The 14,767-nt window shown below is 37.0% G+C and overlaps 1 protein-coding gene across 2 annotated transcripts in view; it reads right to left on the bottom strand.

The window, feature by feature from the left end:
- Nucleotides 1-119: 119 nt before the first annotated feature.
- The window catches only part of LOC107670741 (disintegrin and metalloproteinase domain-containing protein 10-like), an 82,633-nt gene continuing 67,985 nt past the window's right edge, over nucleotides 120-14,767 (bottom strand). Inside the window, exons 5-16 of one of the 2 annotated variants that reach the window (XM_016463463.1) lie at nucleotides 13,645-13,745; nucleotides 12,711-12,869; nucleotides 12,527-12,619; nucleotides 11,741-11,924; nucleotides 7,935-8,098; nucleotides 6,964-7,147; nucleotides 6,347-6,497; nucleotides 6,038-6,221; nucleotides 5,616-5,724; nucleotides 5,256-5,476; nucleotides 4,977-5,103; nucleotides 120-3,225 (exon numbers count right to left, since the gene is read on the bottom strand). In XM_016463463.1, coding sequence (XP_016318949.1) covers nucleotides 3,128-3,225; nucleotides 4,977-5,103; nucleotides 5,256-5,476; nucleotides 5,616-5,724; nucleotides 6,038-6,221; nucleotides 6,347-6,497; nucleotides 6,964-7,147; nucleotides 7,935-8,098; nucleotides 11,741-11,924; nucleotides 12,527-12,619; nucleotides 12,711-12,869; nucleotides 13,645-13,745 — 1,775 coding nt within the window. In that variant the 3' untranslated portion in view covers nucleotides 120-3,127. The remainder of the gene's footprint in view (nucleotides 3,226-4,976; nucleotides 5,104-5,255; nucleotides 5,477-5,615; nucleotides 5,725-6,037; nucleotides 6,222-6,346; nucleotides 6,498-6,963; nucleotides 7,148-7,934; nucleotides 8,099-11,740; nucleotides 11,925-12,526; nucleotides 12,620-12,710; nucleotides 12,870-13,644; nucleotides 13,746-14,767) is intronic. The other variant, XM_016463464.1, reaches the window with a different exon arrangement.

Below are 14,767 nucleotides of genomic sequence, written 5' to 3'. Positions count from 1 at the left end.
ACCTTCTTAATTGGCTCGGAAGAGTTTTTGGTCTCCTATACCCTTCATCCATTTGAAACCAGTGATGTGGACAGCACTGCAGGGGCAGGGGAGAAATCATGTAGGCCTAACAACTTTGAAAGTACCATACAGTATATAGCACTTGAACACTGTTAAGAGCTGCCATCTTTGCCTTTTTATTTCTGAAATAGAGTATGACTCTTATTAGGCTCCCAAAACTGACTGAATATTGTCCCATTACAGATAATTTATTATTAAATAAAATATGAGCTCAACCTCCAAGCAAACATCTGTGCATTTGTGTGTTGTAGATATCTTCAAAGTAGATCAGCCTGTAATAAAATGTTTCTTTATGTGGTGTGTCCAATGTGTTTTAATTGTCGGAATAATTGTCTCATGAAATCCCCTATGATAATGCATAGGAATAAAAACAGGGAGGTAACATACATAATGCATATTTATTTATTTGCCCTACTATTGGCACTACGTTAAAGATGCTTTCTTTTAATTAGCACACATCCTGAAATATATTGTCATATTAATTTTTTAACTCAATGTTATTTTTGCTCACTTATAGGATAACTTATAGCCAGTCCATCCCTGGATAAAGTAAAAAGTAGACACAGGATACATCACTTTCCTCTGTAAAATTGCAACTGAACTTGACAACAAATGATTGTATACAACAGATTTGACATAACTACACAAGTTGTGTAACAAGAGGGTGAGAGGTTGACAACAAAAATGTTCAGTTTATGAGAAAATGATTTGTGAAAAGTGCGACTCAATTCAACTTAAATATAACATGAATGAATGATTTCTATACTGTGATGGCTTGTTGAATACTTCAGCGGCGCTCTTGAAATATACTGGTACAATATGCAGTAAAGTAATAATAAAAAAAAAACCCATGCATTAGTGTAAATTTGTAGAGCATACAGGCAATTAATACAATTTACGTCAACACATGGACATATTTGACCAGACAGTGAAAGGAGCTTTTGATCAAGGCTATTTTATTAATGCATTTCAAGTACTTCAAAAAATGACATGTCGTTGCACAATACTTTTTGCAAAGTATTTAGTAAAAATGTTCAAAAGTGAGCGCAAAAGAGAAGAGAAAAAAAAAAACTACAAATAAAGCAAAAAAAAGAAAAGAAAGATACTGTATAAAACACAGCGGACATTAAAATCAAACAGTAGTAGTATTAGACATTTTCTCCATCTTGTTTTTCATATTCTATCCACACCATGCTTACATATCAGTGCACATTATTTATAAACTTAAAGCAAGACGAGCAAAAAATATTTTGTAAAAATTAAATCCTAGGCCAAATCCCCTTACAAATTCAACCAAACCCATTTACCACAGAATAACACAAAAATTATTCATTTGAAGCCAATTGCAGTCAGAACAGTAAAGTCAAGCTCGCTAAAAACCCATTTCCCATTAACATGTACAGAGACATACACAAATGAGGTGATGATTTAGATCTAAGGGAGGACTTATAGTCAGCAATACTCTAGAAATTCCATAATTTCATCCATGTTTTAAAAGCACATCCTTAAAGGATGCAAGGTTGTTTGAGAAGACAGACTTTAGAAACATGGGACTTCTCAGTCACACTACCAGGATCCCATTCAACAAACTTAAAACAGATGACAAAATATTCCTGGTCTGTTGAAATACAAAAAAGCACAAAAGAAAACTTTAAAAAAGGACATCTGTGATGCATGAATCATTTGTAACCCTTTGCCTTTGTTGAGACACACACACACAGAAGACAATCAAAAGACATTTAGAGAGAATGGAAGGGTTTCTTTTAAAAAAGGATGTTGGACTGCAGTGATAGTAGTGTAGTTACCATGGGCTGGTTCAGATACACTATATAGCAACACAAGGCATATGTGTATTGATTATATAGGCTGCTAGTCTGGATCTTTTGATTTTTAGCTATTAAAAGAGGTAATGACTGAAATCTCTGAAGAAAAGTTGCTTTGTATAAATATTGATTGGTGTGTAAAACATTAAAGAATCTACAGATTGCTTTTATCATCTCTCTCTCTCTCCATCTATCCCATCCTTTCACTAATGCACACCACTGAGATTTACTCATTTGTGTAACTGTCCACACTTTCCTGTTTGCAACATCTTATTGCAAAATAAAAACCGTTTATGTATTGAAAAACCAAATATTTCCTGATGTTGTGCTTCTCTTCTCAAGTCTGTCTCCTGCGGGGACCAGTGTTATCGACTGAACATAAAGTAACAGTGACTCTCAGCAGATCAGGAGTGACATAGCTTTTTTTAACCATCATCCTTCTCATTAACTCCCTCGCCCACATGGAATGAAGAACTGCAGCTATTTAGTGGTTATCAGCTGGGGAGGGGAAAAAAACAAGTGCTCTGCACAAATGTGGCTTTCAGCAAAGTGAATCTGGTAAAGGCCTTTCACCAATAAAAACTCTCTGTGCTGTTATTTCCTATTATATCCTGAGTGTCAGTTAAACATCCTTAATTATCATTATCCAACAGAATAAAAAAAATGACATGACTGAAAAAGATCTTATGTATTTTGAGATCTCTGTACAATTGCACGCAGGAGACAATGAGAAAGCTTCAGAAATAAAAGCTTTTTAATCCTTTTGCTTGCATGTTAAAAACATCTTAATTACATATTGGAAAACGAGTCTTTTTAAAGAGTTCTCTCAGCCATTGTTGATAGGCAGAAATATCTATGTGATATCCCATCATGCTCATCTCCACAGGAGGGTGGCAATCCAAAAAAAAAAAAGGGATAAAAGGGGAAAAAATGGTTTAATCACTTGAGAAAGAATATGAAAAGCAGAAAAAAACAGAACAAAAATCATTAATTATGTCCTCTTCCTCATGACTAGCTTCTGAATTTTTCTCTGAGCTATGCAACGAAAGCTTTGCTGGCTCCCAGAGCAGTGGTTTCTTACTCTTTAAAACGGTTGTTTTCTTAAGTATAGTCCTTTGAAGTCCTTTTATTTGCCAGTTTCTTAGTTTGTAGATGGGGCTCATTGATTGATTCAGCTAACTCTTTGGAGTGAAGTGTTTCCCACTGTAGGCACTAGGAAGAACCAAGGCAATGAGGAGGCTGTCTCAGCGTCGCATCTGGCCCATCTGATAGTTCTCTCTCTGCTTACGATGGCGCTGCGGCTGGGTCTGTGCAGCGGGATTTCTTCTCCTCTTCAGTGTGCCTAAATAATAACATACAGGTATGATTAATCACTTGAGGTGCAGGGGTTAAACTAGGTTTTTGGAGTTAAGGCAATTCTTCAAATTCAGTGACGTGACCTCGCCGAATATCGCCTCTACCAGAGTCCACTACTCTTAACATTAAATGTGTTTTTCGGACTGGGGTAAAGTGAAAATATTCCAAAATATAAAATATTCTGCACTTTAAATAGATTTTGACTACAGAAAAAAAAAAACGGATGTTTGAGTGATTGTTTTAAGGTTGTACTCTGGACTAAAACTCTCTATTAAGCCTAAAGTATACTTCAATTTACAGTGGACACTGCGTAAATGTCAACAGCATAGTTCACGCCTTGTCCAAAAGATGGCAACTGCCTCTGCCCGTTGTTTCACATTCACTTTGCCCATTGACAAGTGCTTATGTGAGGGGTTCAAGTAGGGTATTGAGTTCGATACTTTTTAGGAATCGACTGAATTGCCTCGATACCATCAAGCATCGAAAAACGTTTTGTCATTCGGTACCAAATTTTGATACCTAAATGGGTTAACCCCATCAATATCAGTGAGCCAATAAGTATGCAGCATGCTTGATGTACCTAAATCAAGTGCTGGTGATTGAGGCATCAAGGAAAAACACTAGTTTACGCCGGTTAAGTGTCCCAACCCCCATAGATGCAATGCTACGTTAACACTAGTGCGTTTTCATTCATACTGGCGTTTCCACTGCGTTTCAGAAAAGATCTCTGTCCACACTACACGACTGAATGCATGTTGCGTAACTATTTTTGCACACTGTAGCATAATGCTACATAAGACAATTTATAAGATTTATACTACGCTTTTACTCAAAACTCACTTTAAACCACAATCGACTGTTTGTAATTGCAATCTCATGTGTGTTTTGCCCATATCATTTTGCTGAAATGTTATTTTACATCAAGCTAATCGCTACACCTGCTTAGCATTTCTTATGTAAACACCCTGCATTATGTAAATTAGGCAGAATCTCATAAAAATCACATACAAATCATATAATTTCATAATTGTGTGTTTATTAGCTTCATGTGTCATTCTTAGAAATGTTTTTCTGGGTTTCTTATGTACAGAACTGAATGCGGAAATGTAAAGGGCATTCATAGTAGGATTAGGGTTATTTTTTTAAAGTAATGTGTAAAGTAATCTTGTTAAAATGGATTTCATAATATTGGTATCGAAAAAAGTATAGATCAGGAACTATGTATTTGGCAGAAGTATAGTTCAGGAACTAAGTAAAGGTGTCGTATTGGTAGTTTAAACAAAAACAATAATATTTTTATCGCTCATAATGTCTGGAAAAAAATGGCACAGATACTGGACAAGGATTAAACTTCCCAGCATACGTGTTGAGCACCTGCGTTAGTGCATTCTATGAAATGGAGTATACTTTGAAAGAATATACATTTGCTGTATGCAAACACTAAACATTCCCATCAAAACTGAAGTATGTAACAAGAGGGAGGAACATTCCTATTCTACAGAGCATTTGATTGGACAAAAATCAAGTCTGGCCTGTTTTTCTTGGAAAAGAAAGACTGAATTTTAAATGCATTTATCTGCTAGTGAATTATGTAACAATTTTGTGTAATAATAGTATACAGACGAGCTGTATGTTAGTGGTCATGTGGGATATATTCCTGGCTATGGTTTGGTAAGGAAGTCTGAGCCACTTATGACCAGGTGATGATTTAGACAGGGATCATTTGGGGTACATTACCTGGCAGTGGTCTGGGTGGGGGTAATTTAGGGTTGCTGCTAGGTGTGTGCACACTGCAGATCTTGATGAACCCAGCCATTAGCATGATGAGAGCAATGCCCATTAGAAGAACGGCCCACCAATGCTCCTGAAACACAAATATTAAAATGAGATGAGCACTGCAAGTGATAAAGAATATTGCTGAGTGAAATATCACTTCTCATGGTCTTTCATAGCGATTAAAGCTGCAAACAAATGCAGGGAACAAGTATTTAGGGATTACATAAATGAGACACTTGCCACTATCCACTCTGCAATGCTCGAGTAAAGCTCAGGGTTGAAAATGGCCTTCTTAAGCCTTGCCAGAGGGCCATCAGCATCCACCAGCCTACACTTCATGAAGACATCACAGTAACCTTTGAAGTCATTACAAGGAGAGCCAGGCTGTAACGTGGTGACCTGTTTGTTAAAGTAATTAGCCCATGTATCTGAGCTAGTGCTGCTGCAAGTGTTGGGCTGACCTACAAAGACAAACAAGAAACAATGGGATTAGTAAAATTTGTTAAATACATATTTAAAATATATATTTCTTTGGAATTAAAAAAAGAAATTTGTTGGGGTCTGGAGTGCATGCTTGAGAAATCGGTCAGTGTTACTCACCCTTCTTCATACAGCACACATGACACAGCTCTGTGTCGTCTTTCCCCTCCTCAGTGGCACAAGTGCAAACATCTAGACCATACTTCTGACAGATAGAGCCAGAGCAAACCTGAAAGAGAAAGAATTCTCAGACAAAATGTCCTCAAAACAAAGACAACTATTACACACACGTATGCACATATACAGTGAGAAATATTCAATGCTTGGAAGTCTTCATGTGTATGCATTTGGGCCAACATGAAAATATTTTTTCATGCCAACGTGAAAACAAATAGGTCAAATTGTATTACAGTTATTAAATGCAAAATCTGTTTATACTTTGACATTAAATTCTTGACATTGAGACTTTTTATAGCATTGTCAATTCCAAGGGACAGAAAACATGTACAGAATGAGCACACAGCTCATGATGCAGCACCTACCCCATTAAGGCAGACTTGGGTATTTGCGTGGCAGGATGTAAAGTTTTCTTTAGGCGTTGAGGTGGGGCACTGGGCAGAGTTTCCATTGCACATGCCCTGAAGAGCACACTCAGACACCTCCCTGCATTTCACATTGCTGGACTTAAAGGTGCACTCTGAAGTGCAGCATGGACCCTGACTGGGACTGCAAGAGAAAAGTACAAGAAAAAATGAACGCTTTATTGCACTTAATGAAATAAGTGTTAACGTAATAAGAAATTACTGCTAATGATACAGATTAAACAGACTGTTAAAGTTCTTCTCGCACACCTGCATTTAACGTTTGGCTTCAGTTTACACTTCAGTGCCTCTGGCGCATTGGCATCATAGCAGCACTTGTCCTTGCATTGATCGCTATAGCCACAGTCACACTCTTCATTAACCTCAACCAAACCATTACCACAGATGGGCTGTCCTGATTCTGGAAAAGAACAAGACAGTGAGAGAGAGAGAAAGGGAGACTAAAAAAAAAAAGAAGTCTGCCACCTGATCAGGGCTGGAGGAATCAGTTTTTTGAGACTTTGATTAAACATTTCTACATGAGCTCATTACAATGACAATCCTCCCAGAGCGATCTGAGGTTAAGTGCCTCACTGAAGGCCACCGCCGTGATAGCTCATGTCTCGCTCCAGCCGAGAGCCTTAAACACGACTCCACACAATCATGTGACATACAAAAATCAGTAAAAATAGTGCACAATGTACTGTGTTAATATGAAAGAATTTTCTGCATTTATTTTTTACAGGTGTTTTATCTGTAATTTTACACTTCATTGCATTGTGTTTTAGAAACTGTCCATAAATCTACTAGATGATATCCTGGCAGAAAATTACCAGTAAATTATTTTTTTTTTTACAGTGAATTCTCGTATGAGGTTAAAATCTCACCAACAAAGCAGAGGAATCTCTTCTTATCCAGCACTTGGCTGATGTTGCGAATGCTGCAGATGGAGAACTTGTTGTTGTTGAACTTGTCTCCTGATGTGGCTCTTGCATACATGATGTAGTTGCCTCTTTCTTTCTGGTCCTGAGTCTTAGACTCTCCCGGAGAGCAATCACTTCCTGAGTCATGCTGGAAGACAGAGAAAGAAGACCGGTGTAATCAGCGTACAGACACATTTGAAATATTCACTATCCTAGCAGCTATTGCCCTGCAGCGTTTGCCTGAAGCTACGCAAGGGTTGGAAACCCAGTCAGTACCAGAATGAAGTTCAGAAAAACTAAGGTTGCTTTTGAAGGTGTTACTAGGGCCAGAAGGGGGTGCTCTCTCTGCAATCTATGCCAGTAATGCACATTTTGCACCATTACAATGATGGGGACTGGACACTAAATAAAGGTCCTCTGTGTTTGTTGGTCCTAAGCTGGTTTAAGGAGCCTGGCCAAACTGATGTTCAGCTGGTTTTCTAGCAGACCACCTGAACTGACCATACTGAGAGAGCAGATATCCCTATGAATCTCAGTAAAAACATTTTGAGTGTGGGAAAAGTGCTTTATAAACTAAATTAACTAATTAATTTAATTCTAAAAATATTCTCTTTGCAACTGAACTATACGTATTTGGCAGAAACGAGATGCTAATTGGCCTGCAACTACAATAAAACTAGCCTGAAAATTCCCACCACTATTGCTTTTAAACTGAAACGATTTACACTGGATTGAGAAAATGTGAGGTCAGGTTACTACAAAAGACTGGCTAGATGAATCTGACAATTTAAAGGTCCCAAAGGCAGTACTGTAATGGATGCTTTATTCTTAGAGCTTTAGAGAGTAAAATTAATTTCTTCATAAAGGATTCAGCTGAGGGGTGTTTCTATTGCTAATCTGTCAAGGATGCTGCACATGAATTGAGAAGGACTCACCGGAGAGCCGAAGTTATGTCCGACCTCATGAGCGAAGGTGATGTGGGAGACTTTAGGGGGAACGTGTGAAGCATAGTTTTGCACGGTGATGATGCCAGTGTTTAGAGACTTCCTCTTCCCATCAGAGTACTGCTTATTCTTCTCACAGATTCCACCAGAGCTGCCTGAAACCAGAGAAGCATCAATTAAAAAATAATTAATTAAACGATAAATAAAATAAATCCTAAATTACATAAAATCTCTATGTGATGGTATCATTATCATCATAATCCTTAAGTGGTGAAATCATAAAGCAATTAAAAGAGCCATAAAAACAATTTGTATACATTATTTTGCTCTACTCATAAACATTTCTACAAGCATCCAAGTGAATGTAATTAGTGTTAATTATTCTTTTCCTTTACTTCTACCTCAAATTTTATTTGCAGACGCAACTATAATTCTCCAAATAGTATAAATACATTGGCCCTTTCAACCTGCTGTTTGTTTGATTGTCCCAACCATGCTGACACAGCAACACTGGCTTTACCAATGATTTGGGGTTGAGTCAAGAGTCAAGACCATCTCTTTGTCCAACCAATGGAAGATTGGGACGGGGGAATATGTGCCAAAACTGTTTGGTGACCCTGGTGTTTAAACTTGATTAATCACTCAACACTGACAGGTGTAGAAATGAAGTGATCTCACTGTAGCTGTGGCTCAGACGCCCACAAAAGAAGCAAATATCACTGAATAAAAACAACCGGTGTTGCGTACACATAGACAGAGGGCAAAGACACACGCCACTCTGCCATCAGAACACTAGTACCTGTAAAATGGTTGTGTGTGATAATACTCCCGCACACCTTCTGCTCAAATTAGACTAAAGAAAACTAATTAAGTGTACTTGCAAAATAATAAAACTTCAGTTTTACAACTCACAAGCAAGGTGGGCTACACATCTCTAAGAATCTTTATTCCAACGGTTTAGAGTTTGAAATTTGTCGTCATCTCACGCTACTGTTTTGAATGTCCACACTGGAGGGAAAAAGCTTGAACTTGTAATTCAGCCATTCAAATTCAGTATTCAGTATTATCACAGATGATTACATCAGCACTATGAGCACAATTTATCAGCATTAAATTGTAAGCATGTTTGAATTAATTTTCTGTTATGTTCCTTGCCTAATGATACAAAGACACAAACATGTAGGCTGATTAGTTTGTTCACTCAGCTCAGTGGTTCACAAAGACAGCAATTGCTGCTGTCCCTAGTGACTAGCCGGAGCGGGACCAAAGCAGCAGACTTTAACAATGCTAATTTACCTTTATTGATTGACAGGATGTTTGTGGGTATGTGTCTGTGTGTGTTTCCTCCTCAAGAACAGTGTTTAAGTCTCAGGACTTATTTATCATAAATGTAGTTATGTACCAGAAAGCTCTTTATTTTGAGTGCAAAGAGAAAGACTGTTCCATCAAAGGCTTAATTCTTACTTTTCATTGAAATACAGACATTATTTAAAGTGACATTCAAAAGTCATTATGTAGATATGAGCTTGTTTTATGCTCAAAAATATTCATATCATAACTAAAAACTGAAATATGCATAAGCATCCAGTTCCATCTGGTGCAAAAACACAATTGCCCTAATGAGGACTCAACTGCTTTACAATAGGTTAAGCATCTTAACAAGCCTTCAAGACACTGCATACATTAAACAAGACAACATAAATGCTCATAAACTTGAGTTAATAAAAATCAATACAAAAAAAATTATTTTTAAATAAATTAAGCAGAACTGTTTATGCAACAAGCTGTGTATCTGTGTGTTAGTGAATGTCTGAGCAGCAGGCAGAAAAGTGAACTGAAATCCTCAGTGATTTCACATTCTGAATGTCAAAGAGGTGAGAGAGATGCACACCTGCCTAGCAACATGAATACATTAATAGAAACAAACATGCACTAAAAGTGATGAAAAGAATCTCGCTTTCAAGGTGTGCATGTTTGTGTTAAAGAAAGGCAAATATGTGAAAACACTAAAAGGGTTTTTATCAAGCGGAGCTGAAAGGCAAGCAGTACTCAGCTTTACAGTCCTATTCTGTATGCAAAGCATGGATGCAGTGCTGTCCTTGTCTAACTTCTCTTTACCTTGAGACTAACACAGTTTAGATAACTACTAAAAATGTAATAAAAAAATAACATCTCACAGAAAATGCAGAATATGAAAATGCAAAATGCACGAATTGATTTCATAATCCGTGCGCACGCTTTCGCAATCCATTCCCACAGGTTTGTAAACTGTACTCACGGACTCATTTTAGAAGAACAAATCTTATTGTATATTGCTTTATTGTGTATTATTAAGTGGAATACATTAAATTGTCTTAACTGCATGCTCACAGCGATTCTCTTTCAATTGTAGCGTGCACGAGGTGGAATACGATTTAATAAGAATGATGTGCATCAAAAATCTTCTGTTTATTTGTGATAATATTAGCACTTTATTATTATTGTCTAATAAACCTGGCCTTGTGTATTACGACTGACTTTTTACTGCTTTGTTCCTCTTTTGTAAGTCGTTTTGGATAAAAGCTTTTTCTAAATGCATATGTAAATGTAATATTAACAATAGCTTAATAATAATAATAATTATTATTATTATTAATTTATAACTATTAATGAGGCATAAGACAGTAATACGTTTATCATGAAATAAGTCATGAATGCTTTATTTTTAAATAACCTTTTACAGTTTTGGAAATTTGTGCACTATTCATTCTTAACATGAAGACTTGTTTTGGTGATTTTATTATAGGCCTACTAAGCATTTCCCCCCCCAAAATTAGACCATTCAGTGTAGGGTTTAAATACATTGTACAGAATACTTCCCAATGACTCTCTCTGTCTACCTTTATGCTTCCATCCAATACTATGGTATTTCCTAATGCAGCTACTTCTCTTCTGAAGTACGGTCTTATTGCAATCCGGTCTCCAAATCTGGGGACGTATGTCAGTAGTTGCTCATCTGACATACTATTGACTGCATCTTGAATACATCCAACTCTCTATCGTTTTTTAGAACATTCACGAAATTCTCCATTTTGAAAAATAAAGTTTAAACAATTGGCCTGGTTGAATCTGCTGGCACAGACTGGGGGCGGGGCTACAAATCCGTGAGTAGTTTACAAACCCCTGGGAACAGATTGCGAAAGCATGCGCACGGATTATGAATTTGTGGGTACGGATTAAAAAACCGAAGGTACGGTTTACAAAATCGGAGTGCACGGATTGGAAATTCGTGGGTATGGTTTATTAATCCTTGGGCACGATTTGTTAAACTGAGGGAACAGTTTAAGAATTTGTGAATACAGTTTATAAACTGAGGGGACGAACTGCAAAACCGTCGCCACGGATTGATTTTTTTTTCTCCTACAGGTGACTTCCCGGGCTCCGTAGAACAGAACAAAATAGAATCAATGCTATTTAAACACATCTATCTAAATAAGGACATTTCTTAGACTTCTGTTATGTTCATAAGAAGTTCAATATAATGAATACAGATGAATACAGAATTAAAATTATTTACATGCTTATTACTTTTAAACAAATGTATTATTACTATTAATTATAATACTTTATTTATTTGGATTTCCAAATGCAGTTTCACATCCGATTCGCATCGCAGGTCTTCAGCCCTGCCTCGCCCCCTGACATGTATGCTGATTTCATTTCAGATTAGCAGACACTACTTTAGGTGACTAGCACACACAGAAAACCTCTCAGGAGATAAAACTGGGCAGACTTTGTATGTGCATCTCTGATCGTACCTGAAGGAGCCCCGACCCAGGCCAGACCCAGGACTCCATCGTCAAAGTCTCTATCTGTGAAGACGTAGGCTAGGCAGTAGTCATCGTGATTCTGCTCTGAGTTGAGTTCTAGAAATTTCTCCACACCAATGTTGGGAAATCGAAAAGGGTTAGTACGATCCCTCTCATCATCAGTAGTGTTGATCTGAAACGAAGACGCAAACCAACTTCAGTTTAATACAAATGACAGTCTGCAGTCGATGTTTAGTCTACATGAGATACAGGATAGATCGAACATCTTGTCTACATTCTTAGAAAGACGTCACTGACTTTCTTTTTCACCATCTCACGTAAGAGTGCCGTGTTAAAACAGGGTGTCAAGTTTGTCTGTTTTGTGCACAAAACACTTTTGTCCAAAACCTCTTTTAAATCATTCTGTGTGAACAGACCCTTAAGTAGCCAAAAAAATCAATTGTAGAGCTGTAGTCTGGGACTAAAAAGTGAACTGTACAAGTCTTCAAAAGAGCTGCAGTACATGGTCTGACATGCTTTTATTGACATCTGGTCAATACTGGGCAAGATCTGTAACCCCTCAGCGTAACAACATGAGCCAGTCAGTCGAGAAGGACTTGTATTCTAGCCAGCAAATCATGGTGGATAGGAAGAAGAATATCCTGTTTATATACCAGACATATTTACATTAGCATCAGTAACTACAAAATACTCTTAATCCATATTTCACTTCTAACAGGGAACGACATACATATAATTAATAGTAAGACCGAAGAAAGAGAGAAACACACTCACCTTAATTCTCTTCACCATGAAGCTGATATTGCGAATGCCCTGAAAATCTGTGCTTTGATAGATGGAGTCAATGGCCTTTACATGACTGGAAATCTACACAACCCAAAAGAACAAGCCTATAAACGTATAATATAAAAAGCTGCAGGCACTATATACCATTAAGTCACCTGTGCTTTAGGTGTACCTGTGCGATCACAGCCTCCCTGGTGCCATAGTATCTGAAAAAGAGGTGATCCGTCTGAATGAAGAGCTGACAGGTATTTCTCTCTACCTGTGCTGCACGACGTTTCCTCAGGATCACCGGTCCATCAGCCATCTCTTCGTCAAGGACGTGGTTCTTCTGCTGCAGAGAAAACAGCAAGACATATAAAAACCTAACTGAAGAGGTTGAGAAGAAAAACATTTGGTAACACTTTACTTGAAGGGGTGTGCATAAGACTGACATGACACCTTCATAATCATGACATGACACGTCATGAATACGAAGGAGGTTTTATGCATGTTTATGACAACTGTCATTAAGTGTCATTCGCTCAGTTATGTCATTTTTAATGCAAATATGACATTATTTGACCTAACCCTAACCTAACCCTACCCCTACCCTTACCCCTAACCATAGCCCATAACAAAGACATCTCAAACAATGTCATCTTTGCATTAAAAATGACATAACTGAGCGAATGACACTTAATGACAGTTGTCATAAACATGCATAAAAAAACCTTCATATTCATGACGTGTCATGTCATGATTATGTAGGTGTCATGTCATGATTATGAAGGTGTCATGTCAGTCTTATGCACACCCCTTCAAGTAAAGTGTAACCAAACATTTTTATGTTTGAGCACAAAATAATTTCTAATTATTTATAATAAACGAATGCATTTCTCATCATTGATAATCTATATCTAATTTATATCAGATGAAGTACGGATGTGTTCAGGCAAGGTTTCAAATTGAAATCTGAACTTCAGAATCATGGGAAACAGGAAATGTTCCAGATCTCTCTGTGTGGTGGGGTTTCCATGTTTGTTTGCATTGTGAGATCAGAAACATGGTGCTAGTTGGTGATATCGGTGGTGTTCAGCTGAGTTGTGTGAAGGGGTGTTGGCGCTGACCTGGGTGGGCTCCTCCACTGCAGATGCCTGGTATTTCTTCATTCGCTCAAAAACAGTGTGATCTGCACAGCCTCCTTCTGCTCCGTATTTATGAGGATAATCTGGGTAGGAAAAATCAAACGTTTCTTGAAAACCAAAGCAACACAATGCTCTTAGTGTACATTTTAAAATGATACTGTTAACATGTGAAGTCTCTAATTAGGCGACCTGCTGCATTTTTGCCCTTTATGCCCTTTTATTTACATTTTCTATTTATTTTAAACTTCAGTATTTCACATCTAAATATGACACATAACTGAAAAGATTTTGAGTCAGAACTAGACATTTATCCTGAGGGAAGCCTCTCAGCGAGGAAACTGCAAATAGCACTATCACACACTACACCTAAGGAAGAACTGCAAACACAGCTGTTACAAAGTCCACCTATTCCTGTTACTGTAATGGGAACAGCATAAAGTGTTACTGATACTTGACGTCTCAGCCTTTTTGTGGCTGCAGAGCATAAAATCTTCTTATATCAACTGCACTGCTTACTATTTACAGAATTTAATACCGCACTGACAGTTTCTTTCATTACTGCTATTGCTTACCAATCACTACTTGACGGTTACATTTGATGACTGAACAAAGAAAAGGTTCTATACCTTCACTCACACTAACAACTTTCAAAATACTGTTCAAAAGTTTGGGGTTTGTACAAAAATTCAGTAAAAACAGTAATTTAGTTTTCTATTTTGAATATTTTTTTAAATGTATTGTATTCCTGTGAGGGCAAAGCTGACTTTTCAGCAGCCATTACTCCAGTCCTCAGTGTCACATGATCCAGAAATCCTTTATCCCTCCAAGATTATTTGATTAAAAGAAAGTTCAAAAGAATTTAAAAAAAAATATGTTTGTAGCAATGTTACTCTCATTTTTGAGCAATTTATTGCATCCTTGTTGAATAAAAGAAATATTAATTTCTTCACAAAAAATCTGATCATATAAACAATATATCATATATCATCAACATCATATAAAATCACCTCAGTTGTCGTTTCATTAACATACACATAAAAAAAATTATACATATATTGTATGCATGTATATATATATATATATATATATATATATATATATATAT

Source organism: Sinocyclocheilus anshuiensis, unplaced genomic scaffold, assembly GCF_001515605.1.
Source record: "Sinocyclocheilus anshuiensis isolate Anshui unplaced genomic scaffold, SAMN03320099.WGS_v1.1 scaffold816, whole genome shotgun sequence".
NCBI lineage: Eukaryota > Metazoa > Chordata > Actinopteri > Cypriniformes > Cyprinidae > Sinocyclocheilus > Sinocyclocheilus anshuiensis.
This window is presented reverse-complemented; position numbering and strand designations above follow the sequence as displayed.